At 46.7% G+C, this 27,686-nt stretch overlaps 2 protein-coding genes across 2 annotated transcripts; both read left to right on the top strand.

Moving 5' to 3' along the window:
* Positions 1–436: 436 nt before the first annotated feature.
* Positions 437–15,889, top strand: kat2a (K(lysine) acetyltransferase 2A; the record flags this gene model as incomplete). The annotated part of the gene is made up of 18 exons (XM_080009845.1): positions 437–700; positions 1,625–1,748; positions 1,862–2,007; positions 2,105–2,194; positions 3,502–3,683; positions 7,522–7,713; positions 8,158–8,264; positions 8,833–8,937; positions 9,080–9,216; positions 9,890–10,098; positions 10,631–10,757; positions 10,867–10,977; positions 11,063–11,206; positions 11,870–11,984; positions 12,087–12,123; positions 12,427–12,490; positions 14,937–15,021; positions 15,552–15,889. 18 exons carry the CDS (start codon positions 437–439, stop codon positions 15,743–15,745), a joined length of 2,433 nt encoding a protein of 810 aa, XP_079865971.1. The 3' UTR covers positions 15,746–15,889.
* Positions 15,890–19,568: 3,679 nt separating this feature from the next.
* dhx58 (DEXH (Asp-Glu-X-His) box polypeptide 58) lies at positions 19,569–27,621 on the top strand (the record flags this gene model as incomplete). Its single annotated transcript, XM_080009846.1, has 11 exons — positions 19,569–19,745; positions 20,701–20,905; positions 21,703–21,893; positions 22,277–22,390; positions 22,475–22,607; positions 22,698–22,883; positions 23,420–23,670; positions 23,761–24,072; positions 24,830–25,020; positions 25,560–25,659; positions 27,013–27,621. The coding sequence occupies 11 exons, from the start codon at positions 19,569–19,571 to the stop codon at positions 27,199–27,201; spliced, it is 2,049 nt and encodes a 682-aa protein (XP_079865972.1). The 3' UTR covers positions 27,202–27,621.
* Between the last annotated feature and the right edge of the window lie 65 nt (positions 27,622–27,686).

A 27,686-nucleotide genomic window follows, 5' to 3' on the forward strand; every position in this document is an offset into this window, starting at 1 on the left:
GCTCCTTTAAAAAAAAAAAAAAAAAAAATTTTGAAGGGAGTTTGTTTCGATTTAAGAAAGCGTCACCTCAAAAATAATCACGAATATTTAGATGGGATAAAACATTTTAAAAAAAAATCACAGCTTGCAAAGTTAATCAAATCAATCAGTGTCATCAGTCCGAGTTTTAACAAAACCCTGCACCGCCCCACGCGTACAACACACTACATTACCCATAATGCACTTTGCCGACGAGGGTTCGCCCCGACTCCCGAAAATCCTCGCTGATCATAGCACTACACTACCCACAATGCACCTCGCCGATGGGGGCGGAGCCACAATTCTACCCCCTCGGAGGCCTACGCTACCCACAATGCACCTCGCCGACGGAGGGCGGAGCCTCAACTCGCTGAACTGTAGTAGCAGAAGAAGAAGCAGCGGCGGAGCAGGCGTGGATATGTCGGACCCGGCAGCGCAGGCCTCGCAGCCCCGGCCCCTCCAAGCCCCGTCCGGCGGCCCCAACGCCGGCTCCACCGCCGCCTCCTCGGGGTCCTCGGGCTCCGGCTCCACCGGCTCGGCCCCCGGCGGCGGCGGCGGCGGCAGCGACCCAGCGCGGCCCGGCCTGAGCCAGCAGCAGCGGGCCAGCCAGAAGAAAGCCCAGGTCCGAGCCTTCCCGCGGGCGAAGAAGCTGGAGAAGCTCGGCGTGTTCTCCGCGTGCAAGGTGGGGCGCGGGCGTGCACGACGGGGGCGCGCACACACGCCGGCGAACACCCTCCGTGCGCGTGAAAGCGCCGCGGCAGAGGGATGGAGAGGGGTGGAGGTGGAGGTGGAGGTGGAGGAGGAGGGGACGGGACGTGGTGGTGGTGCTGCTCTGGACACATTTCTACCCTTTTCCTTCTTTGTTAATTGTTCCGGTTTATTGGATTTCCCCACAATGTTCAGTTACTTTTCAGGTTCATCGCATATCAGCTTTTTTCACCTTTTTCTTTTCATATCACTTTATTATTATTATTATCATTATTATTGTTATTGTCATTTTTTTTGATGTGAGCTGCTGTGACACTGCAATTTCTCCCCCGGTTGTCTGTCTGTCTATCTGTCTGTCTGTCTCTCTGGCTTGTCAGTCTGTCTCTGTCCATCTGTCTACACTCTTATCTATCTGTCTGTCTCTTTCTATCTGTCTGTCTATCTATCTGTCTGTCTGTCTTGTCTGTCTATCCGCCTACACTCTTCTCTATCTGTCTGTCTGCCTGCCTTGTCTATCTATCCGTCTGTCTATCTGCCTACACTCTTATCTATCTATCTGTCTGTCTGCATATCTGTCGATCTGTCTGTATCTGTATCTATCTATCTGTCAGTCTATCTATCTATCTACCTACCCTCTGGCTGTCTGTCTGTCTGTTTATCTGTCTGTCTGTCTGTCTATCTATCTGCCTACACTCTGTTTGTCTGTCTGTCTACACCCTCTCTGTCTCTCTGTCGTTCTCTCTACAGGAGGCTGTAGCTGTCATTTAATGCATTGAAAGGGCATTGGTGGTTGGGATGGTTTGTTTTGCAGCTTTGGAAACAGTACTAGGCATAACAGGTGAATAGTGTGTTTGTTTTTAATGACAGTTACCTTCATGCGTCGCCCGTCTGTTCTCAGGCAAGCGACACCTGCAAGTGCAATGGCTGGAAGAACCCCAACCCGCCCACCGCCACCCGCCTGGACCTCCAGCAGCAGGCAGCCAGCCTGAGCGAGTCCTGCCGCAGCTGTGGCCACGCTCTGGGTACGGCCGTGTTTCCCCCGCCTGGTTCTTAGGAAGTTAACGCTGTTCCGCTGGCTGGCTGTTGACGACCAGCCTTCCCGTAATGCGTTTCCCTTTTGAACTCTCCCGCGCAGCCGAGCACGTTTCCCACCTGGAGAACGTCTCTGAGGAGGAGATCAACCGGCTGCTGGGGATGGTGGTGGACGTGGAGAACCTGTTCATGTCCGTCCACAAGGAGGAGGACACGGACACCAAGCAGGTCTACTTCTACCTCTTCAAGGTGAGCGGACGCCGCCCCGTTCCACCCCGAGCTGCGGCGAGGTTCGCCGGCTCCACGGCGTCCTAGCAATCTCCGTCTTGGTGTTCTTTGTTTTCAGCTGCTGAGGAAATGCATCCTGCAGATGAGCCAGCCCATTGTGGAGGGGTCTCTTGGAAGTCCGCCGTTTGAAAAGCCAAACATAGAGCAGGTAAACACGGCCGCGGTGGCGCGCCTTGCGTTTCACTCCGAGGGACGCCGGGCTTCGACTGGCAGCGCTGCTCGCTCTGCAAATACGTTTCAGTTTGTTTTCTAATAATCCCGAGAACAAGTGTCATTGTTTGTCCGTGCGTGTCTTGGCTTTGATTTAAGCTGTCTCCGTTCAAGGACTTATTATCGCTTACACTGTATTCCGTATGGCATTTTGCACGGACACCATTATACTCAAAAATAAAGTAAATTACAGTCTATCCAAATGACAAATTGCGCGTCGCTAAATCATTGAAAAATGTGCTTGTACAAATAAAAACAAGGCCTTTGCTATAGTCGGAATGTAACAGAAATCAGGGAGGCATGTTCAGAGAGAGATTACGAGGGGCCGAGTTACACTACAAAAACAAGCTGGAGGATAACCTCGGTAGCAATCATTTTAACGTAGCGTGGGATTGTTTGGAGAAAATGATGGGTCGGCAAAAAACTGTCAAGCCAGAAAGGACGGCAGGCTGGCTAAGATGGCCGTAAAGATTTAGCTGGAGCGCTCAACACTTTATGAAAGATTTGACACCTGTAACTTTGCACATGAACTTAAGGAAATAAAGGTCCTTGCACACCTTCAGCTCTGTTAAGTCAAGCTTGACATTCAGGCGCACATGATGTCAAAGCAACATTTTAGAAAAACCTGACGTACAGGCTCCCAAAGTTGTGGAAAGGAGTCCATCGTTGTCCCTGTGGCTGTTTTCCCCCAAACGAGTTCAACAACTTAAGACCAGCGCTGCTGACGTCTTACTTGACGTCTTACTTGACATGACTTCATTCTCTTGGCCCCCTTGGGGATCCCCCTGATCTCAACCTCCATCTCATCCCTTCTGCACAGCGCTTTATGCTTCTTGCTGTGGGGTCCCCATTTTATTTGGCTTGGAAAGTGTGGGGTTAGGGTTAGTCCAGTTAGTCTTTGGCCTTTGTGGCTTCAAAGTTGGTCTTTGTGGCTTCAAAGTTGGTCTTTGTGGCTTCAAAGTTGGTCTTTGTGGCTTCAAAGTTGGTCTTTGTGGCTTCAAAGTTGGTCTTTGTGGCTTCAAAGTTGGTCTTCGTGGCTTCGGCTTTGGTCTTCCTCGTACTGACACTGCTGGTCATGAAATCATTTTCAACTGTATTTTGTTTGGTTTTCATTATCTGTACTATCGATGTATTTTTTCGGTGTCGTTTCTTTTTATTCATATTTTTTATCCCCTGGCTGCACACCAAGTTTCCCATCCGGGACAATAAAGTGAACTTAACTGTGTTTTTGATTTACTCCCAAAGGGAGTGCTGAATTTTGTTCAGTACAAGTTCAGTCACCTGGCGCCCAAGGAGCGGCAGACAATGTTCGAGCTTTCCAAGATGTTCCTCTTGTGCCTGAACTACTGGAAGCTGGAGACGCCCACGCAGTACCGCCAGCGCTCCCAGAAAGACGACGGCACGGCCTACAAAGTAGACTACACAAGGTGTGTGTGTGTGTGTGTGTGTGTGTGTGTGTGTGTGTGTGTGTGTGTGTGTGTGTGTGTGTGTGTGTGTGTGTGTGTGTGTGTGTGTGTGTGTGTGTGTGTGTATGTGTGTGTTGGGGTTTGTAACCTTTTGTGGAAACAGGGAGTAACTGCTGCAGAGACTATTCATATTCCTTTATCCTTTTAAAATCTACCATTTCAAAGAGCTTATTTGTATTGAATTTAATTACCATTAATTATAATGGCTCTTATGATCTCACTGTTGTTTTTATTGCTTTTTTTTTGTATTTTATGGGTTTATTTTTGTCCTCCCCTTCTTTCGGGTACATGAGGCTGTAGTAAACCACACATAAAAATGCATTAAATTGAAGTGTATTCCAAATCAATTTATTTGAACTGTATGTGAAGTTGGCTTCACATTTTACCTTCGCATACAAACAGGTGTAGGCTTTCAAAGTGAATATTTGGGGGGGGGAGAGATCAAGAACTGCGTGGAGAAATAAATATCTACTCGATGAAAAAACCCTTCAAATAAGTTATAAACAACGATATGCATGGCTGCTCTGTCTGAACAGGACAAGTCAACTGGGGCTGTATGTAAGTGCAGCAGCAACTGTAGACAACAACAACAACAGCTTCATTAAAGTCCAAGTGAATCTGGTGAAAAGGGAACCCGGATTAACCTAATTAGCAGGAAAAGACCGGCGCAAATAGAATAAAAAAATCTCCCTTAAGAAACCACGGCGTGTCCGTCTTCAGGAAAACAAGCCTCTCTGCTTGTCACTCCATTTCTCTTTTCATCCACCAACGCGGCATGCGGCGCTTGTATCCAGTCTTTTGACTTTCGACACCGGTTGAACTTTGAAGCCGCCGCCGCCCCGAGCAAGACAGCCCCAGCCGGGGGGGGCCTGCCGTCTCCTCCGTCGCCGTCTCCGTGTTATTGGCATTGTCTCGCAGGTCTTCCAGCCGTTCGGGCATCTCTTTAATGGAGGCTGCGATTGAACTGCTGGCGTGTGCGACCACCCCCGTGTGTCTCTACAGTGAGACTTATTAGAGACGTCAGGCTCACGTCCGATGTCCAAACATCAGTTGTGCAGCCCATGGATTTAACGTCTTTCAGCTGCTCCGCTAACTGTGAAGACACGACGTTGTATAGTTCGGCGACAGCGGTTCTCTGAAATTTGTTTCCTGGGTGGCAAACAATCCCTTGGCTCCCGAGTGTTCCAACGGGCTGGGAAATCTGACGTTTTCCGCGACGGCGATTGATCATGGAGTGTGATTTTTAAATTGAGCGACTTCTCTGTGATCCGACTCGGCCCTTGCGTTGTCCCGCCGGACGTTTACCGAGCCTCCGGAAAGCGTCGGCGAGTGTGGGCTCCCCAGGAGTTGTCCATTGGTTGTTGGTTGCCCTGAACTCCCGGTGTCCTTTCACGTGACACCTTTGCAGATGCTTTGTTAAATCGGCGGTGGTGTACGAGGCAGCACAACCTCCGCCCCTCGGCGCGCTGGCTTTACACATTATAAGTTGCTGTCTTGCTTAATCGATGTTTCGGGACTAAAATATCTCCAAACTAAGGACACGTTGAACTGCTAACGTTACTAGCGGCCGGTTGTGACAGCTTGACTTCCTGTGTGTTTTTTTTTTTATTTATTTTTTTAAATGTGCATTTTGTCAGTGGTGGCGACCAGGTCTCTCTCCTGCCATTTCGGATCTGTTAGTCAGGTTTTGCTAAGTTTGTAGTTTGTTTTTTTCTCTCTCCTCCCTTTTTTCAATCAAAATCCAAATTGATCCAAAAATTCAAAATCAAACCTCACCAAAAGATGCACGCCAATCAAAATGTACACCCTACTCATTGAATGACATACTCAACCCCACAGGAACAGCACAGCCACAAAATCTTCGTACAAAAAACAAAATATTCATATGTTTAAAGACTTTAACAAAATCTCACAAAGTCCACACGACAAAAAATAACACAACTCAAAATTCCACCATGTGGCCCCACAGTCCGGGTAATTTGGTAAAAGTATGTAAAGAGCAAACAAAGGAAAGAAAACATCAAGTCAAAATAAATATTTTTTTACACGCGGAGTTAGGCCAGTCCAGTCCAGCCAGTCTGAGAATCCAGTCTGTTTTTTCTTTTCTGCCGGGTTGTGGGGTGAATGACCGGCTTTCGGAAACCGCTGAGCAGGCTGGACGTGGAGCGGTCCGGGAGAATATGGATTATCGCAGTTTGGAGGACGAGTGTCGGTGGTGGGTGGATAAACGGTTAGCAAGGGATTTGAGATTAAACTGGACAAGCTTAGCTCGTCTTTGTTCTGTCACACACGCACACGCACACGCGCGCGCATTACGTGCAGCTACAGTGGCCGACACACACACACACACACACACACACACACACACACACACACACACACACACACACACACACACACACACACACACACACACACACACACACACACACACACACACACACACACACACACACACACACACACACACACACACACACACACGCAAATGGAGGCCGTGAAATGTGTTTTCCGCTCTCTCCCATCGAGGCTTGTCCTTCCTCCGGTCAGGGGCGGTGGGCGGCGCCCGGGGCACCAAACTTCAGCCTCCATCACTGGTCAAACAATGTTTTTAGTGAGGGTTCTTACGGTGATATACGGGGGAAACCCCAAGGAGGCGGCGCGGGGGGAACAAGGCAAACGCCGCGCAGAAAGGCCCCTAAACGGGGGCGAACCCGCCGGAGCACAGCGCCCCCAGGCGGGGATCGAACCCGGGGCCTTCTTGCTGTGGCAGGCGGCAGCGCAGTGGCCCGTCCCGTGGAGTGTGTTGCTCCGTTAAAGCTGCCGTCACGCCGCCGGCGACGCGGCCGCAGCGCGAAGCCAAGAACAGCTCTCGTCCTTGTCGGCCTCCACCAAAAAGACTTGGACGACGTTAAAACGGAAAGGGGTGGAGTTGTGGATCGTCGGGTAGATGGTGAGAATGGGTGTTTCCGGGTGGTGTACACCGGTGGTGGGAGCCAGGAATGAACGTCCAGGTTGTCGCGGGGTTCGCGGTCGGGCGCAAGCTATGGAATGGAATTGGATCGGCGACGTCGGCCCGATAGCCGATGAGTGAATGACGTCACCTGTCGGCACCCGATATTGGATCGGTTCGGTCCCATTTCTGTCTTGTTTTCTAAGGCCTGCATTTGCATTTAACTGTATTCCAGCGTCTGTTGTAACTCGACACCATCGGAAAATGAGGATTCTTCCTCGGCGGTTTATTGAGGTGAAATAAACGTTGATTTGTAATTTGCTGATGTTTTTGGTTCGTCTTTTTATTGATGTAATTTCTCACCTCTTTGTTGGGGGCGAAGGAAGATTTAGTTTTCTCTATTAGGGCTGGGCGACGATCCATCAATATATCAATATAATATTGATTTGTGATATGAGACTAGGTGACGTCTGGGATTTAGAACCGTAATGAACGGCTGCGTTATGGTAAAGAGATGCAGCTTTTTTTTTTTAGTTTTTTTTTTTTTTAGTTAGACTGCCAATTGGTCATCCCTGAAATACGGTGAAATTGGGACCTCATTTCAGTACAACTTGATTAAATCTTCATGTCTGTGCATCTACTTTGCCTGCTTGTTAGATTTGATCTTTTGGTTTCAGTGCTTTTATTTAAAACCTCTGCCTTGATTTGTTGTACTTTAACTTTTATTTTCATTTGTGTGCTTTGGATCTTTTTGGCTTCATTTGTTGTGCCTTGACTTTTGTTTTCATTTTGTGCGGTGTGAACTTTTGCCCTTTCTTCCAACTCCTCTTTGGGACTCTCGGGCAGGTGGCTGTGCTACTGTCACGTTCCGCAGAGCAACGACAGTCTGCCGCGCTACGAGACCACTCAGGTTTTCGGCCGCAGCCTCCTCAAGTCCATCTTCACGGTGACGCGGCGGCAGCTGCTGGAGAAGTTCCGAGTGGAGAAGGACAAGCTGCTGCCGGAGAAGCGCACGCTCATCCTCACGCACTTCCCCAAGTGAGCAAAAAGATAAATAATAATAATAATAATAATAATAATCATGTTGTTTTTGTTCTTATTGAAGGTTGATGAACAAATGACTTGAATAAGGGTTTTCAAACTCAAAACGCCCTGGAAACAGTGTCATGTACTGTGCGTTAGGGAGCTGTCTCATAATGCATCCAAAATCGTTGTTGTATTCCATTTTATTCTGTTTTGTATTCCATAAACATGAAGCTGAGTGGATTAATTAAACATTGTGATTTTAAACTGGATTTGCGAGACATATTTGATAATATAAAGGTGTAGTAAGCTGCACTGAATGAATGTGTTCCCGTGTGTGTGTGTGTGTGTGTGTGTGTGTGTGTGTGTGTGTGTGTGTGTGTGTGTGTGTGTGTGTGTGTGTGTGTGTGTGTGTGTGTGTGTGTGTGTGTGTGTGTGTGTGTGTGTGTGTGTGCTCAGGTTCCTGTCCATGCTGGAGGAGGAGATCTACGGGGAGAACTCACCCATCTGGGAGGCGGACTTCACCGTGCCGGCCTCGGAGGGGACGCAGCTGGGGCACCAGACAGGTGAGAGGGACGCGCGGCGCTTCACCTTTTGTTTTTTCCTCCTCGACTTCAGTGGTTTAATCGGCGACGATTGCGGGTTTTTTTTAAATATACGTTTGACTTTAATTAGAGTTAATCATTGTTTTGATTGACCCCCTTTCCGTGAACACCGTATTTATTTAGTTACATTAGAAAAAAAACGTCATATACTTTTTTTTTTTTTGTAGCCTTTTTCAAAAAATATATTTTTGTCGGGGGCGGGGGGCGGGGACAAAATCAACAACCCTGTTTTGAGTGGTTTTGTAGTCCGGAGCAGAGGTAGACTGCCTTGTCCCTCTCTCCTTCCTTTTGTAGTTAATCTGTTATTTTCCAGTTCAGGGATTTGCCGTTCGATGTGACGTCAACTCATCACATCAACTTAAAAATAATCAACTCATCGGGCTGTTGTCATTAACCTTTTTCCTGTTGACACAGGCTGGTCTTTCTGAGCGACGCAGTGATCTCCTCACAGACATTTTCTGGGTGTTTTCGGCTTCCCAATCGGTTGTGTGTGTGTGTGTGTGTTTTGTGTTGTGTTGTGTTGCCATAGGGATGAGTCCCACCGTGCTCTCGGTCACGCCCTCGCTCTCCAAGGGCTCGGGCGGCAGCCCCGCCCTCAGTGGCGCCGACGGAACGGGGGCGGAGCCTATCGCAGGTCTGTGAGCGCTAAAACATTAATTACACACTGACGTCTCTGTCCGTTTTTCTGTTTTGTTTTATTTATTTGTTTGTTTATTTTTAATCCCTGTTTTCTTTTTCTTACGTCGGTAAACTGTACGTCGTGCGACGTTTGTCAGGGGAGAAAAGGAAGCTTCCGGAGGCGCTGACCCTGGAAGACGCCAAGCGGATCAGAGTGATCGGAGACATTCCCATGGAGCTGGTGAACGAAGTCATGATGACCATCACGGACCCGGCGGCCATGTTGGGACCAGAGGTCAGATCAGCTAGGCTTTCAGGTCGTGTCACGTTTAGATCTTCTGGGACAGCCGGTGAGGGCAAATTCACGTGTCATAGCAGCAGAAACACGGTGCGAGTAAAGAAAGGAATACGATTAAAATATAAGAGGGGAAAAAAGAACATACGTACAGGTCAACGGTGTGGAAAGAGCTGATCTGATAAGATTTGATGTAATTTGAACAACAGCAGTATGACAGTGCGGGGGGGGGGCTTTTTGTGTCATGACAACCAAACGCCTCTGTTGGAGACTGTTTCAAAATAAAAGCGCAGCATTTTTATTAGTTTAATATTTGAAGAAGAGGAGGCTGCATACACCTGCGGTCCATTTTAAATGGACCCGCTGCCCAGTTTGGGATTAGAAGCCACCAGCTGAGAACCACTGTAATATATTTCCATCTGTTCTAGATATATTTTTCTTATTTTATGGGTTATAATTATATCACTCAATTATAAAATGATCCATATTCCAAAGTCTTGGCAGCCAAAAGCTGATGCGGCGGTTGCTTACTTCTAAAGGTTAGCGCCGAGCCCTGCTCCGTACCGTTGCACCAGATCAAAAAGACCCGACAACACAGTATTTCTGACTCCTCTGCCAAAAGAAAAAAAGCCTATCACATTCCAACACCCTCCTCCCGCCGTTCCCCGCCCAGACCAGCCTGCTGACGCCGAACGCAGCCCGCGACGAGACGGCGCGACTGGAGGAGCGGCGCGGCATCATCGAGTTCCACGTCATTGGCAACTCGCTCTCGCAGAAGTCCAACAAGAACATCCTGATGTGGCTGGTGGGGCTGCAGAACGTCTTCTCCCACCAGCTGCCCCGCATGCCCAAGGAGTACATTACGCGCCTGGTGTTCGACCCGTAAGCTGCCGACCGGACGCGCTTTATTCCTCAGAAACCCCGCTGAATTGATTTAACGCAAATCTAACCTATTTAAGGCTTTAGTGCACGTGTTTATGAACGTTTTTGCCTGAATTTGTTGTGTTTTTCCTGGTTGGGAGCAATGTTTTTAGTTCTATCTTCTAGTTAATTTGTAGGCTGTTATTGTCGTATTATGTTGCTAACATTTCAGCTCATCCTTAGGTTTATTGCACGTTCTCTTTTTTTTTTTTCTATTTTTATTCTAATAACTTTGTTGTTGTTGAGCTCACACTAAAACAACAGGCAACAAGTTGATGATAAATCCGACTTCTTGCTGAATTTATTAGGCAAAGTGACTCTATAGCAAGACTTAAGCTACAATGGATAAACACAATTAGTGAACTTTCATCTATTCCTTTTTTTTATATCTCACTTTTGGTTGTTTAATTCATTCACTGGCTTTGTTTGAACAAAACCAGAACCCCCCCCGGGGGGATGAATAAAGCGTTTATATCCCTATCTATCTGCACAGTAAGCACAAGACTCTGGCGCTCATCAAAGATGGCCGCGTCATCGGAGGCATCTGTTTTAGGATGTTTCCCACTCAGGGCTTCACGGAGATTGTGTTCTGTGCCGTGACGTCCAACGAGCAGGTCAAGGTGCGTGGCCGTGGCGAACCGTCCCAAAATCCACCCCCACCCCGAAAATTCACTGGGAAAAGAATCGCCGCCGGCGTCCCCTTTTGAAACGTCCCTTTGACCTTGACAGGGCTACGGTACGCACCTGATGAACCACCTGAAGGAGTACCACATCAAACACAACATCCTCTACTTCCTCACCTACGCTGACGAGTACGCCATCGGCTACTTCAAGAAGCAGGTATTTAGGCACGTGCCGCGCCCGACCGACAAACCCCCCCCTCCCCCACGTGGGTCCGCCTAATGCCGCGTCTCCCCCCCCGCAGGGCTTTTCCAAAGACATCAAGGTCCCGAAAAGCCGCTACCTCGGTTACATCAAAGACTACGAGGGCGCTACGCTCATGGAGTGTGAGCTCAATCCCAGAATCCCCTACACGGAACTGTCCCACATCATCAAGAGGCAGAAGGAGGTGGGAGGCGACCTTTAAGCTTTTACAACAAGCGTTTGAATACCTGGTGGAGAGTGTCGGCTCTGTACTCGTCAAACAAAGCCAGGTTTACATCCGAGCGGAAATGTCGCGGTGATTTTACCACAAATCTCCTGCTGTGCGCAAAAAGCTGTGCTCGTTTCCCTGAGAAAGACGTGTTTTTATGAGCTCAGCCACAGCCCGTTTGACTTAAAGTGCTGACTCGACTAGAAATCTCTTCACTGTGGAGTTTCTTGAGTTGATGATAAATCCGACTTCATTCTATTGCCAGTGACTCTATAGCAGGACTTAAGCTACAATGGACAAACACAATTAGTGAACTTTCAATTATTAATTTTTTTTTTATATCTCACTTTTGGTTGTTTAATTTATTCACTGGCTTCGTTTGAACAAAACCAGCAAATGAAACCGTCTCTAAGGTCCCAAAAATAAAATGGAGGAAACGGAAACACGTCGCATATTAGGGTTTAGACGTCACTATTTTGTATTTATCTGTATATTTGTGTGTGTGTGTGTGTGTGTGTGTGTGTGTGTGTGTGTGTGTGTGTGTGTGTGTGTGTGTGTGTGTGTGTGTGTGTGTGTGTGTGTGTGTGTGTGTGTGTGTGTGTGTGTGTGTGTGTGTGTGTGTGTGTGTGTGTGCGACAGATCATCAAGAAGCTGATTGAGCGGAAGCAGAGTCAGATCAGGAAGGTGTATCCTGGCCTCACCTGCTTCAAGGAGGGCGTGCGGCAGATTCCCGTGGAAAGCATCCCAGGCATCCGTGAGTTCATGCTTTAGCCGTTGCCATGGAAACCGAACGCGCCGATCGTATCTGGGCGGCGTGTATCGACTCAAACCTTTTTGCTTTTGTGTCCGTTTTAAGGAGAGGCGGGCTGGAAACCAAGCAGCAAGGAAAAAGGGTAAATACATAAATATATATATATATATTCTGATCAGTATTCACTGCTGCAGCTAAACTGATAACATTTTAATTAAAGCTCAGATTATCTTTATCTCATTAAATTGTTAAAGGAAGGCATTTCAAGAACCTCCGCACAAATTTTCTTGTAAAGTTTTTTTTTTTTCCTTCTTCTACTTTTTAACATGGTCAACGGTCAGACAGAGTTCACTTCATCTGATTTTATCTGATTTTATCTCTAAACAATGAACACAGTTATTAATAAGTTAATCCTCCCTGGTGTTTGTCTTTTGTCGTTGTGTAGAAAAGAGGTGAAGGACCCTGACCTCCTGTACAACATGCTGAAGAACCTCCTGGCTCAGATAAAGGTAACCCACTGGAGTTTTGGGGATGTCCTCAGCATTACCGACCGTTTCACATTTCATTCCACTTGCATCGTTACATCATACTGTTACATCAGACGCTGTTAACTGTTTTTATTTTTTATTTTTTTTTGTAATGTTATGGCTGAAGAGGCGGGGGCGCGGGGGGGTCCGGGGTTAACCGCAGGACCTATCGCTCAACTAAGTCACCTTTTGCGATGCTGAAAGGTGTATTTTCCTTGTTTCATAGAAGCTAGGCTAGTTGATCCCACCCGCAGCCTTGCACTGGGCTAACACACCTAGCATGCAGCCTGTCGCTGTCTCTGTGCTGGACGCACGGGGGGGGGGGGGGGTGACCTTCTCGTCTGAATCTGGGTAAAGCAGATGAAAGGGAATCTCCCCCAAAAAACTGGAGTGTCCCTTTATTTAACAGCCCTGAACATCACGCCAGAACTAGAAGCATTGGACGTGATTAAAAGAAATGTACAGGTAGTCCTCACTTAACGACAGAGTCCCATTAAGCAAATTGGTCAATAAGCTAGGACCCGTGTTATTTCACGGTAAGGGGGCGTGGCTGGTATATATAGTGTATATAGTATATATAGTGTTATATCACGGTAAGGGGTCGTGGCTGGTATATATTGTGTATATAGTATATATAGTGTTATTTCACAGTAAGGGGGCGTGACCATTGCGCACGCGAGTGTAGTGAACGCCGACAGACTGCGGGAACGAGACTGAGGCTGAGAACAGTGACGAGATGAGATGTATTATATAGTGTATATAATATATATAGTATATACAGTGTATATACTGTATACAGTGTGTGTATATAGAATAAACAGTGTATATAAAGTGTGATGCACGATGAGATGCTTGACGCTGAGACACTGTGGTATGGTCCTAAGTCCCAGCGGTCGTTAAATAGGTAGGTTGTTGGGTGAGGACTACCTGTGTATATTATATATTTTTTCTTTATTTTAAATTAATTTAAACTTTAAACCACTCACATTTCTCCACTTTCACTCAAGAGAGGCACCACTAGAATTATATTATTGTGACTGCAATAAATACATTGTGTAATATGAATACACATACACTTCCTTAATAACAAGGGGTGTCACGATTCGACTTTCAATTTTAATGTCAGGATTCGATTTTTGATTTAAATTTTTTTTTTTTCCCAGCACTGACTCACATTCTTAGAATATCGAGTCTTAATATGTAAAGAAAAAGGCTTGTTCCTCAATCAGTAACTTATATTTGAATTCTAAATAATAACAAAAACATGAGAATATTTAAACAACACACAAACAGTTAAAGGCTTTAGTAAAACTAGACGTTGGAATAATAAACAATAAGTTACTTATTACACTACTTTTAAGTTACTCACCAAAATAAGCTCAGAAAAAAACGGATGCTGTTTTTTAGAGGGGAACGCTGGTAGTAAAAGGCACATTACTACCTGCAGCTCCGATCACAGCTATGTTTTCCCTAAACAAATCGAATAAAAACTCTAGATGTATTTAATTTACTCCGTCTCCTGCTGCTGCTCTGCTGCGGAGCAGATCACAGGTCGCTCCTGGAAAAATCTCGCCCGCGTCCTCACGGTCCGGTGGCAAATGCCGCCCGGTCCGCGAGCCAGTGGTTGGGAACCTCTAGAGGACATTCCGTTGGTGGTGGTCGGGTTTATTTCCCTCTTTCACCGCCGCCGCTGTGGAATGACTGGACATTGTGGTCAAAGGCGAGGAGAGGGAGACGCTCCGTGCACTCGTGCGTCTCCACCGACCCGGACTTGGCACCGTTACCGGGAATATTTCTCTCTAATGTGCTTTCGCCGTGCAACCAACTCGATGAGCTTATATTGAACTTTGTTGTTATTATTTCTGTAAGAATTCAATTCTACTTAACTTTGGTTCCTGCAGCCCTAGTGCCGGGCGGGCAGTTGCGGTGCGCGTTGAGGGATGCGGCGCGGCGGAGCCGACCGCAGCTCTCATAACTCCGAGCCGGATTTCATGAAAGTCGGATATGAGCCGGGCGAGCCGCAGCGGACACGCCCCGGCGCACGCTGCATTTCTTCACCGGCGGATCTTGACCGTCCCAATATGGAGACCACGTCGGACAGTATCCCCCACAAAAATACGGGGAGAGTCGCCAAACTCATTGTGACTTAATAAGTCAGAAAGTTAGAAATCGAACACTCATTTCCATCGAATTTTGAATCGGAATCGTAACATTATTGAACTATGAATGACATATTCACTAGTGGACATACTGCAGAAACAGTGTCTCAACTGGCGTCGTTCATCTAGGACACTGTAGTTAATATGGAGTTCTGTTGTGCACGGCTGACATTATTTAATATTCCGCAGCAATCGCCTTGGCTCATCACTTCAGCTTTTCCCCCAATTAGAACTTCGCTGTTATGTCCTTTCCTGATGGTTCTCCACAGACTCACCCTGACGCGTGGCCCTTCATGGAACCGGTGAAGAAGTCGGAGGCTCCGGATTACTACGAGATCATCCGATTCCCCATCGGTGAGACATGCAGGAAGTCACGAAATTGTAATGTTTTGGTTTTTTTCCCCTTAGACACGGTATGTGACTGGATTTAGATAAGAGAACACTTTACTAATCCCGGAGGAAATTCGGGATTACATTATTATTTGATAAGAACTCCTTTTTTTTTTTTTTTTTTTTTTAACATTTTCCTTGCTCGGTTTTTATATAGTGTTTGATTTTGCACAAAATTGATCCGTCAATAGAAATAGTGAGAGAGAGAATATAATGTTTTTTTTATGCTTTCTGTTCATTGTCCCATTTCCCTGAAAAAAAAACCGTATAAATATATCAAACTAGAGGAATTATGTTAAATCCTGGTTATATAGGGCATCTCAAAAGATACGGTTCCACCTTAATAGTAACGTTGATTCAAGTTCAGTCAAATCAAATACTTCAGAAATATGAACGACGCAAGGAGGCTGTTGTGAAATCAATTTAGAGCAGAAGAAATTAAACGGAAGCTTGTCCCCAATAGAGATGTAAAATAATACCCCACCCCCCCCCAGACCTGAAGACCATGACGGAGCGTCTGAAGAACCGATACTACGTCACCAAGAAGCTCTTCATCGCCGACCTGCAGCGCATCATCACCAACTGCAGGGAGTACAACCCGCCCGACAGCGAGTACTGCAAGTGTGCCAACACCCTGGAGAAATTCTTCTACTTCAAGCTGAAGGACGGAGGCCTGATCGAGAAGTGAACCCGGTAGAATGTGTATAAAGTAATATAATATAATACCACGTGTAGCGCTCACACAGGAAGTCACCGCTAAGCTAATCGAAGTATCCTCGACCGGTTTCACGAACCGATTTTAGCAGAATTCGGGGAGCGTTTACGACGTGTCATAAAGTCCCAGGTCGCCTTTTTTTTTTTTTTTTTTTTTTTTTTTTTTTTTTTTTTTTTCCCTTTTGGTCCTGTCAAATACTGTAAATGACTAAACTATAGATATTACTTATCCCTGTCGCTATTAAACGTACCAAAGTTAAAGGTTCCAGGTATTCAAATCATGACACACACTTCAGTTCCGGAAGGATCCCTTTATTTTTTTTATTTTATTTAATTTTTTTTGAGCACGGTATGAACAACCAGTTTGCTTATGTTTGCCCCAAATCTCATCACACACAAGTGTAGGTTAGATTTTTATTTTTTATTTTTTCTGGACCTTTGGACCTAAACCACTGTTGCCTTCTGTTACCGATTCGACGCTTGAACGGGGCAGTTGATCCTGAAGATTATGGAGATGCAGATTCTTATCGCAGATTCGTTGAAGGAATCCAATTTGGGGGGGGCGGCAGAACGACCCGACATGGGACAAAAGGAGCCTTTTAGATTTCCAGCAGTCGCGTAGTAATAATAAACGTTTTATTTAATTTATTTAATTTAATTTTTTTTTAAGTTCCCCAATGGTTGCCTTCAAAAAAAAAACGTGTTGACAACCGCGCGGTGCATGGGACTCTACAGTAAATAATGTACACTGTAGCAGTACAAAATTCAAAGCCAAATGACAGTGAAGTCGGTTTCTTATTGGTCATCTATTATAATAACCCCCCACCATTTAAGTGTCTCGTCCATTTTAAAAAGGCCGTAAACTGTTGTTCGATGCATTTTCAGTTGTATTTGCGGCCCCTGGTTCATAAATCATGCTGAATAACGACAGGCCTCAAAACAAAAAGCAAGGGTGTTGCTGCATGGAAAACGGCCTAAACTCGGCGTTCACCGTAAACAACAATAACAATCAAAACGTTGACACTCCATCAGAGTCAAAATCTGCTTCAGGTATTCAGACAGAGCGGAGCCTGCGTGTTTTGACTCGTGTGTCCGTTTCTAGATCTGTGCGTGTGCTTCATTTTGTACTTTAATCCCCAGTCACGTCTGTGTTTGCATTATTCAGGGTTGCCAGTTCTGCATCTCCTCCTCTCTTCTCGATCTACATATTATGCTGCATTTCAGATTCTCGAAGAGGAACTGAGTGAAACAAACCTTTGCGACTATATAGTGACTGCGACCGTCTCTAGTTATGGTATAAATGCCAATTTACTGTAACTGTAATTCTGTTCAATAAAGAATTTTTTTTTTTTTTTTTTTTCTATATTCAGAAGTCTTTATACATGTTTTTCTGATACTGTCAGAATCAGAATGAGTTTATTAGGAATTTGTCATGGTGTTGATCGGTGTGTTTCGATTTGCATAAGAACAACATTTAAATAATATTAAAATATAATTGAAGTTAAAATAAGAATTTCCAAATGTACACAAATTGTAACGGCTGAGACAGACTTGAAACCACACAACAGTTCTTTAACGGGGCTCAGGCTGAAGACGGGGGGGGGGACGAGGCGATCAAACCAGGGAATCGGTCCGTGAGGCGCAGGCGAAGGGTAAAACCCGAAATGCAGAAGGCCAGGAACACGGTCAGAACCAGGCGGGCAAGGGTAAGCACTGGAAAGCTGGGTGGAAGAGAGTCGGCGATCTGGCCCTGCGTGAGTGTTGCCACAATGTTATGATGTCACAGTGATGATTGGTGAGGGGCAGAAGTCTGGCAGAGACCGAATCTGAAATGACAGAAGAAATAAACAGGATAAATCACTGAATAACACATGGCAACTTAAGTTGTGAAACAAATGTCAAATATACTGTGCGGTGGCGCAGTGCAATGCCACCGCCTCGGCAAGAAGGTCCTGGGTTCGATTCTCGCCTGGGGCGCTGTTGGCAGTGTGCTCCTGGCGGCTTATCTCCCAAATAGGAGCCTTTCTGCGTGGAGTTTGCGTGTTCGCCCCGTGCTCACATGGGGTTTCGTCCACCTACCATCAGTAAGGACCCACCACCAAAAACATGCACACACCATCGTCTGACCAGCGATGGACACTCGGTACCAGGTCCCCGGGCGCGTCCATGAATGCTGCCCACTGCTCCTGGCTGCCCGGGTCCCCGGAGGAAGGACAAGCCAGGAGGGGTCAAATGCAGGGGCCTCATTTCACCGGCCACCATCCAAAGCATGTGTTGCAGTGTGGTGTGTTGTGACAATTAAAGATCATCTTCTATATACAAATACGATTCCATGCACAGGATAAGTTATTGGTATGGATAAATAGGAAATATTTGCTGTTGGACCAATGTAATAACGTGACGGTTGATTTACCGGAGGCGAGTCAGAGTATTTTTAGGGGATTTTCCGAAGGCAGAAGGCTCAAGGTTTCGTTTTCCTGGTGTCCTGTAGACAAAGGCAGGGGCCCTGTCAGAAGAAACTGCTCTGCTGCTAGGGCCTGGAACGTTCACCTCTGGAAATCCCCTTTCTGGGAAAGCAAAACGGGAGAGGTGTGCTAGGTGATTGAATTTGGAGTTCGTGTCAAGTTTGAGTTAACGATTGCCTGGAGAACAAGGCCCCCCCCACCCCCAGACACTGTCGTTGAAACCTGCCCTGCACTGTCGTTCCTCCCGAACCCCCCTGGAAGGTTACCTTCAGAGGCTTTTACTTTCGGTTTCCTTTCCTTGCATCAGACACTGTGCAGTGTGTATATAAACTGAACCCCCTCCAGTTCCCTATTCATTGGACCAGGATCTGCTGACATGACAGAGCCTCAGCCCGACCAGAGTGGTAAGTTAAAAAGTTTATCACCCTAGTGCCACGTTTAACAACAACTGTCTTTTGTTGGTTCGGCATGTTTCAATGTTTGAGCTGTGTGTTTTTAAAGGTCTTTGCCCTGCGGTGTCTCCTGTGTGAGATAGATATACTGTGATCCCCTCAATTCCGCAAGCCTAACAGTTCATAAAGAAAGCATTTGAAAGGGAGAATCCCAATAACTTCTGTATTCTGAGGGAATACCGGTGAGCAGTATCTGACCTGGAAGAATCCAAAACACAAGTTTCTGCTTTCTTATATAAATTTGGTGGACTGTGTTAAGAGTTATCACATCTGTAATTATAGATCTGTGTCAAATGACCGAATGATCATTCTAGAAAAGGGGAAGAAAGATCATTTTTCTTTTTGTACACCAATCAGCCACAACATCAAAACCATCTTCCTAATACTAGGTAGCTCCCCCTCATTCCGCCCAAACAGCTCTGACCCACGGAGGCCTGGACTCCACCAGACCTCTGAAGGTGTCCTGTGGTATCTGGCACCAAGACGTTAGCAGCAGATATTTTAAGTCCTGGAAGTTGCGAGGTGGGGCCCCCATGGATCGCGCTTGTTGTTCCAGCACATCCCACAGATGCTCCATCGGGTCGGACCCTAACCCCGCCCATCCACATGATGTAGAAGACAACGTGATTCATAAGATCAGGCCACCTTCTTCCATTGCTTCATGGTCCAGTTCTGACGGAATCTTCTCAGAAATTCCTAGATTTAAGGTAGATAGACAGATAGATTTAAAGATTAAAGTTAGTTAAGCCCCGCATTGATAATTCCCACACCCCGAACTGCGGATCCCAAAAGAGCAAACTATGATAAGAATAAATGAGAATTCCAGGTAAGTGGATACACTAATGGAGACGGCTCTCCCCAAACAGCGGAGAGGCGCAGGATGTCAGAGTTCGGGCTGTTTGGGTACCAGGCGGAGGTGGTGGAGAGGGCTGTCCAGGGCGAGAACATCATCATCTGGTTGCCCACGGGAGGTGGGAAGACCAGGGCGGCGGTCTACGTGGCCAAGAGACACCTGGAGCGCACGCCAAAGGCCAAAGTGGTGATGCTGGTCAACAAGGTACACAAATACACAACAGTTAGTCACATCTCATCTTCCTCTTCCTCTGTCAGGTTTTACTAATTATACAACTAATAACTGGTCTATGCTGTCAAAAGTACACACATATTTTCGGTTAATACAATCGAAGTGAGGTCCACCCGGAACAGCCTTTAATTATTATTTTTTTTTAATTGAACTAGAATATTTTGGTAATGCCATAACCCAAAAATCAAGCCTGTATCTACCGAAAATAATTAATACCTGTGTAACAGTTTAACCCCGTATGTCCTTACTCAAGTTGTTCATTGGGGAACTGGTTTCACTTATACTTGTGTGTTAAATTCACTTTAAAGTAATGGTACTTATAGTTAAGTATATTCTTTGCCTACTCGGCCCACCTCTGATAATATGGAACGAGTTGAACGTACTATATAAACCAAAACTAGACCATGGCCACATTCTCACAGGGTTAACGACTTTGGTAGACCATGGTGTAGCTGGTCCGAGACCAAGAGCTTGACCATGGTCTAGTTGGTCCTAGTCCCTGAACCAGACTATGGTCTCGTTGGTCCTTGAGCATGAACTTGACCAGGGTCTCGTCGGCCCTAGTCCCTGAACTTGACCATGGTCTGGTTGGTCCTATTCCCTGAAACTTGTCTACCATGAACAAGACCATGGTGTAGCTGGTACTAGACCATGGTCTGGTTGTTTCTAGTCCTAGAACAACTATGTTCTTGTTGGTCATGGAGCATAACCTTGACCAAGGTCTGGTTTGTTTCTCGTCCCTGAAACTTGAACATGGTCTGGTTGGTCCTAGTCCTTGAACTTAACTATGGTCTAGTTTGTAATACTAGACCATGAATTAGACCATAGTGTAGTTTGTCCTAGACCGTGAACTTAAGAAATGAAGGGTCTACTCACAGAGTGTAGGACATATAACAGTATGTTGGCCGTGTCTTGGTGTTTTCTTAAGGTCCACCTGGTCGACCAACATTACACCAATGAGTTCAAGACTCATCTGGGCCGTAGCTTCCGCCTGGTGCCGGTTAGTGGAGATTGCGATGAGAAGGATTTCTTCGGGAGCGTATTGAAGGACTCTGACCTGGTGATCTGCACCGCGCAGATCCTGGAGAACGCCCTGATCAACCAAGAGGAGAACAAGCACGTGGAGCTCTCAGGTCAGAAGATAACAGTGTCATGGCTGCCTACTCCACCTCTACTCTGCCTACCTGCGTTGTACCGCTACTCTTCCTATTGTACTGTTCCTCACTCTACTCCACCTCTCTTATACTCTACCTCTACTCTCCCTACCTCCTCTGTACCTCTACTCTTCCTCTATTGTACTGTACCTCCAACTACTCCACCTCTGTTATACTCTACCTACCTCTTCTGTACCTCTACGCTTCCTCTATTGTACTTTGCCTTCCTCTACTCCACCTCTATAATACTCTACCTCTACTTTACCTACCTCTTCTGTACCTCTACTCTTCTCTATTCTACTGTACCCCCCTCTACTCCGCCTCTACTATACTCTCACTAACTACCTCTTCTGTGCCTCTACTCTTCCTCTATTCTATGCTGTACCACCCTCTACTCCATATCTATTGTACTCTACCTCAACCTACCTACCTATGTCTGCTCTATGTACCCCCTGCTCTTCTCTTCCTACCGCTTCTCTACCTTTACTACAACACACTCTACCTCGACTGTACCTTTTCTCAAGCTCTACCTCTATTCTATCTCTCTCTACCTTATCTCAACTCTACTCAACCGGAAACCGATGAGGGAGTCCAGGACTCTTAGAAAATATTTTCAGCAATGACAAAAATGTACAAATAGGATTAGATGATTTGATTCTTTAATTCATCATTAAGACACAATACAATAACATTTTGTCCATAACTTGGCATTTATCAGGCGTCAACATGGGACGTTGATTAATGAGACTGTGTTGTTGTTGTTTTTTGCGACGCAGACATCACTCTGCTGATAATTGACGAGTGCCACCACACTCAAAAGGAGGCCGTCTACAACCAAATAATGAGGCGCTACGTGGAGAAGAAGCTGAAAGGAGAGAAGCCGCTGCCTCAGATCCTGGGTCTCACCGCCTCGCTCGGTGCAGGGGGCGCCAGGACCCTGGAAAAGGCTGTGGAGCATGTTCTGCAGGTTCGGGTCTTCATGTGACTACTCCATGATGGCTTTTCCTCACAATGCAAAAGGTTCAAGAGCGGAGATTTAGCTTAATGAATTGAATTCCAAGACTAAAAGATAGCGCCATGAAGGCGTGACCAGCTCATGCCCGAGACAAAAAAAAGTTGCGGCTTTAGACTGCGCTTTTGCAAGAATATCAAGACAGTGCTGTCCGGTGCTGTCGCAGACAGTCAAGTCCATACACTGCCAAGTCCGAGACGAAACCAGAGTCCCAAGATTCAAGCTCGAGACAGACCCGAGGACAACAACGCTAATGCATATAAATCACTCTTTAATACATGTTCGTTGTTGGTTTTCATTGTGACACTTACCTCTTCTCCCTGTGCCTCCCGTCCTAGATATGCTCCAACCTGGACTCGGCCGTAGTTTCGTCCAAGCACTGCGCCACCGAGCTGGCGACGAGGGTTCCCAGACCCATCAGAAGGTTTGACATCGTGGAGACAAGACTAAAGGTAGATTCACAACAATCTCTCATTGTATATTATTTTAAGTCAAGAAGGAGAAAAGGCTTGAGACGGTCGTTGCCGATCCCCTAGGACCCGTTTGGGGATGAGTTGAAGTGGATGATGGGGCGCATTCATGAGTCCATGACCTTGAGTCAAGACTTTCACCTCAGGGAGCCCGGCACGCAGGAGTACGAGGCAGACGTGGTCCTTCTAGAGGAGAAGGGTAAGAAGACTCAGGTTTTCAAAAATCGCAACAGGCTCGTCTCTGGTTGATTCTAAGTAGGGAATCCTCCGTGTTTTAACTCCCTAAAAGGTATACGGGAGAAAAACCGGGCTGTGACCGAACGTGCGCGGCACCTGCGGCAGTACAACAACGCGCTGCTCATCAACGAAACGCTGCGCATGAGGGACGCCTATCGCTTGCTGGACGACTTCTACGAAAGCAAGAGCAACAGATCCATCGACGAGACCGACCGCCTCCTCATGACCCTCTTCCGAGGTTGCGAGACAATTTAGTGTCGCTGTGCTGCTGTTTCCTTGAACCATTTATTGTTAAATTTAATGTGAAATTGGGTACATCTGTATTTATCTCTTCAGGTCCTCAATTGTAGTTTCTGTCTCGCGTCATAATATGGCGCCACTTGCTGTTTTTAGCTAGTGGGGTTTTGTTAGCTAATTGTGAAATTAGAGATGTGAATCCAGATGGAGAAGTTGTTGAAACGGTCATTTTTACAGATCACCGGTCATTATTCATAAATAACAGACCTCTGATTGCCGCTTTTCCCCAATCAGAATAAATTATTCCACAGAGCCGGGTAATAAATAAAGATATATATATATATATATATAGTATATGTAGTATGTAATATATGATACTACAAATTTAAAATTAGTTTTATTCACTTACCCTTCCATGCATTTCTCTCATTCTTGCTTTTCTACCTTTTTGGCTGCCTATAAATACATTCATTTAATTCAAAAGAAACGGGAGATGCAGAAATAAGTTAGTTTTTTTTTAAACCGATGTTTATACAGAGAACCAGGCTGAGCTGAAGAGACTGTCGGAGGACGATCAATTCGAGAACCCAAAGATGGAGCGTCTGCAGACCACGCTGCTCGAGCATTTCGGGCCCGGCCGGAGCACCAGGGCCATCCTGTTCACCAAGACCCGCATCAGCACCCGCTGCCTGTACGACTGGGTCTGCTGCGACCCAGCCCTGCAGGAGGCCGACATCAGGGCAGATATCCTGATCGGCGCCGGCACCGGCACCAGCTACATGACTCAGGTAAATCCGTTCTAATTTAGCTCCGGAGCAGTTCCTCTTCCGCACCCTGACCGCCATCGTATCAATGTTTGTTTTTCGACTCGTCCACAGAACGAGCAGAGGGACACCATCCGTAGTTTCCACGCCGGCACTCTCAACCTCCTCATCTCCACCAGCGTGGCGGAGGAAGGCCTTAACATCCCAGAATGCAACCTGGTGGTGCGCTACGGGCTCCTGACGAATGAGATCGCCCAGCAGCAGGCGAGCGGGCGCACCCGGGCGGAAGGCAGCGTCTACTCGGTGGTGGGCGTGGCCGGAGGGCGCGAGATGCGACGGGAAGAAGTCAACGACTTCCTGGAGAAGCTTTCTGTCAAGGCCATCAGCAGAATCCAGGAGATGAGTCTCAGCGAGTTCAGACGGAAGGTGAGGGAACGATTGAATAGATGGATAATAGATGGATGGATGGACAGATAGATAGGTGGATTGATAAAAAATGGATAGATAGATAGAGAGAAATAGATAGAGAAATAGATGGATAGATACATGCATAGATAGATTGATAAATAGATGGATAGATACATGTATAGATAGATTGATAAATAGATGGATAGATACATGCATAGATAGATTGAGAAATAGATGGATAGATACATGCATAGATAGATTGATAAATAGATGGATACATAGATGGATAATTGGATGGATACATCCATTCATCCCCGGAGGGAAATAGCAGTGTTACAGCAGCTCACATCAAAAAGAGACAATAATAATAAAGTAACAAGAATTTAAAAACTAGAAGACAAATGAATAATGAACAATAAACCATGAAAATACACACAAGTATAAATATATTTCTATTACAATAAACTAAATGATGTACAATAAATTAAAAAGCAACATTTGACTATACAGTGAACCTAAACATTTACTAGAAGATGTCAACGTACAATAAACCTCACAGTAATCAATACAAATAATCCTTACATTCATAAGTACAAATAACCAAATGTCGGCATTATACGATAAAAATCAAAGCCAACTCGAAGATCCCAAAAACTTGGCGACTTACAATGAAGCCAAAAATGAGCAACAAAAATAAACCTGGCGATAAACTCAGCTGGTCGCCAGTTTAGGTGAGGCAGCACCGTTCTCAGCACTGTTGCTCTCCTCCCTCCAGCTGACGGAGCTGCAGCAGGCCTCCGTGCTGTGCCGGCTCCGTTCGGAGGAGAAGGAGACGCAGCGGAGGAGTCGGTTCCTCGCCGCCGACGTTCAGCTCATCTGCAGGAACTGTTTCAAGGCCGTGGCCTCGGGCAGCGACATCAAGCTGGTGGACAAGGTTCACTATGCCAACGTGAACCCGGCCTTTCAGTGAGTCCAGCTGTCTGTGCAATTCCATGTAGTAACACTGTCGTCATGTAGTAATAACTGAGTTATCGTTTCTACTTACAGGATTGTTTTTATGCATTTTTATTCATTATTATATTTTATACCCACAGTCATAATAGCAACCATTTTTTGTAATATTTGGCTTTTTTTGTTTTTTATTTGGTAATTTTTGTATATTTGCTGATATATTTTTTAATCATTTGGCTATTTTTGTTTTTTATTGGCCTATTTTTGTATATTTGGCATTTTATTTTATTATGTGGCTGTTTTTGTGTATTTGAATATTTTTTTTATTTGCCTATTTTTGTTATATTTTGCTTCGCTAATTTTGCCAGTTTCTGTGACTGTTCATCTCTTTGTCTGTTTGTCTGAGTCGTCTTCTTATTGTCTGGCAAGAAGCGCCACAAAGCTCGCCGCAACGAGGTGCTCATGTGAAGTTGCACTGGCGGACTGAACGGGAAAGCCAACTTTGCCGCCGTCGTAAAAGGACGTTTGAAACGCACGTGCTTACTGCTTTTCAGGAAGCTCTACAAGACCGGGGTGCAGGTCAGCCTGGCGCGGAGCTTCGAGGACTGGGAGCCCGGGCAGGTGATCAACTGCGGGAACGGCAACTGCAACCAGGTCCAGAGCACTTCATGACTTCAGCTTTGATTTTAGGAGAGCATTTTACACACCTACCGCCAAAATGTTTCAAATTCCACAAAAATAAAAATAAAAACAAGACCGGAAACTAGCTCTTGCGTTGCAATATCCAAATTGCAGTCGGTTCCGGACAGAACCGCAGTTCAGGTTTCGCTCTGAAAGTGAAAACTAGTGAAAGCTATCTGGTTGCGGTAGAAGGTTCGACTCTTTTTTTAACCCGTCGCTCGGGTTCAAAAAGGTCAGATTTTGATTTTCCGACTCTCGGTGGGTCGGTGTAACGCACGGGGAGCGAGGGAGGACTTCCTGACCGAGAGGAGGGGGAGGGTGGGAGAGAGAGACGGCTAGAGGGGAGGAGAGGGGGCCGGAAAGAGAGGAGGAGGGAGGCGGGCGAGAGAGGGAGAGAGCGAGGGGGAAGAGGAGGGGTGGAAAGAGAGAGAGGGAGACGGGCGAGAGAGGGAGAGAGCGAGGGGGAAGAGGAGGGGTGGAAAGAGAGGAGGAGGGAGACGGGCGAGAGAGGGAGAGAGCGAGGGGGAAGAGGAGGGGTGGAAAGAGAGAGAGGGAGAGAGCGAGGGGAAGAGGAGTGGTGGAAAGAGAGAGAGGGAGAGAGCGAGGGGAAGAGGAGGGGTGGAAAGAGAGAGAGGGAGAGAGCGAGGGGAAGAGGAGGGGTGGAAAGAGAGGAGGAGGGAGACGGGCGAGAGAGGGAGAGAGCGAGGGGGAAGAGGAGTGGTGGAAAGAGAGAGAGGGAGAGAGCGAGGGGAAGAGGAGGGGTGGAAAGAGAGAGAGGGAGAGAGCGAGGGGAAGAGGAGGGGTGGAAAGAGAGAGAGGAGGGAGAGGAGAGAGCTGTGGGAGGAGAAGGGGGGAGGGAGAAAGAGAGAGAGCGATTGGAAAGCGGTCGAGAGAGGGGTAGACACAGCATTGGTGGTTCAGTGGTAGAATTCTCGCCTGCCACGCGGGAGGCCCGGGTTCGATTCCCGGCCAATGCAACGTCCTTTTCCGTTCCTCACTTGTTTTGGTGGTGCGGGCATACTGTGCGTTTCCCAAACGCGCGGGGGTTCTCACAAGACGCACTTAATTCCGTCAAAATGATTTATTTAGGTGGAAAGCAAAGAGTAAATCGGTCACATGCGATAACGAGTCGAGGCCTCGGCTCGTTCCCCTCGCTCTCTAATTTCGTTGGCGAGCCCCGCACCACCGCTCGTCGGCGTGCCGCGACGACGAACGCGGCTCTAGCCCGCCCCGCGACGCTCTGGCGGGCGGTTGCTCGGGACGGTCGGGAGGCGCCGATCGCGAAGGCTTGTGAACGTCCCCCCGTCCCTGTCTTTCCCCCCGCAGAAATGGGGATTTGAGATCAAGTACAGGAAGGCGGCGCTGCTGCCCATCCTCTCCATCGGCAGCTTCGCCCTGGAGACCCCCGAGGGCCGGACCACCGCCAAGAAGTGGAAGAAGGTCCCGTTCACCGCCGACGACTTTGACTTCCACGACGACTACTGCAGAGAGAGGTTTGACGACCTCCTCACTTGACGCGCGGCGAAAATAAGTCCATCCACTGTGTTCACTTTATCGCGCCCGGGGGGGGGGGGAGGAACGGCGCAATCGGGCGCGTGCAAAACGAATCACACAAACGACAAACAAATAAGTCGTCAGAAGTAGGAGCAGTCTTTTCCATGAGCGATCTGTCCTTTTCCTCGCTTGTCTATCCATCATTCATTTTATAGCAAGTAGGCTTTAGTCGGGGAGAGGGGGGTTTTCTTTGTATGCGTGCGCTCTTTTTAATCTGAAATTGTTTTTTTTTCATGAAATGCAAATAGCCTCGGCTGATAGGTCAATTCATCTGTTTTTTATGTTTAGAGAAATATACCTTGTACCTCGTTCATGTCATATTGTCTGAGTGGATCAGGCTTTTTCAAGTGTACGATTCTATTGATGTGTATTTTTTTACCACTGAGCTCAATAAATATCACTTTCAATGACCATAAATCATGTGTGAAATTGCACATTTTCTTACA

This window comes from Zeus faber (assembly GCF_960531495.2).
Source record: "Zeus faber genome assembly, chromosome: 11".
Classification (NCBI taxonomy): Eukaryota; Metazoa; Chordata; class Actinopteri; order Zeiformes; family Zeidae; genus Zeus; species Zeus faber.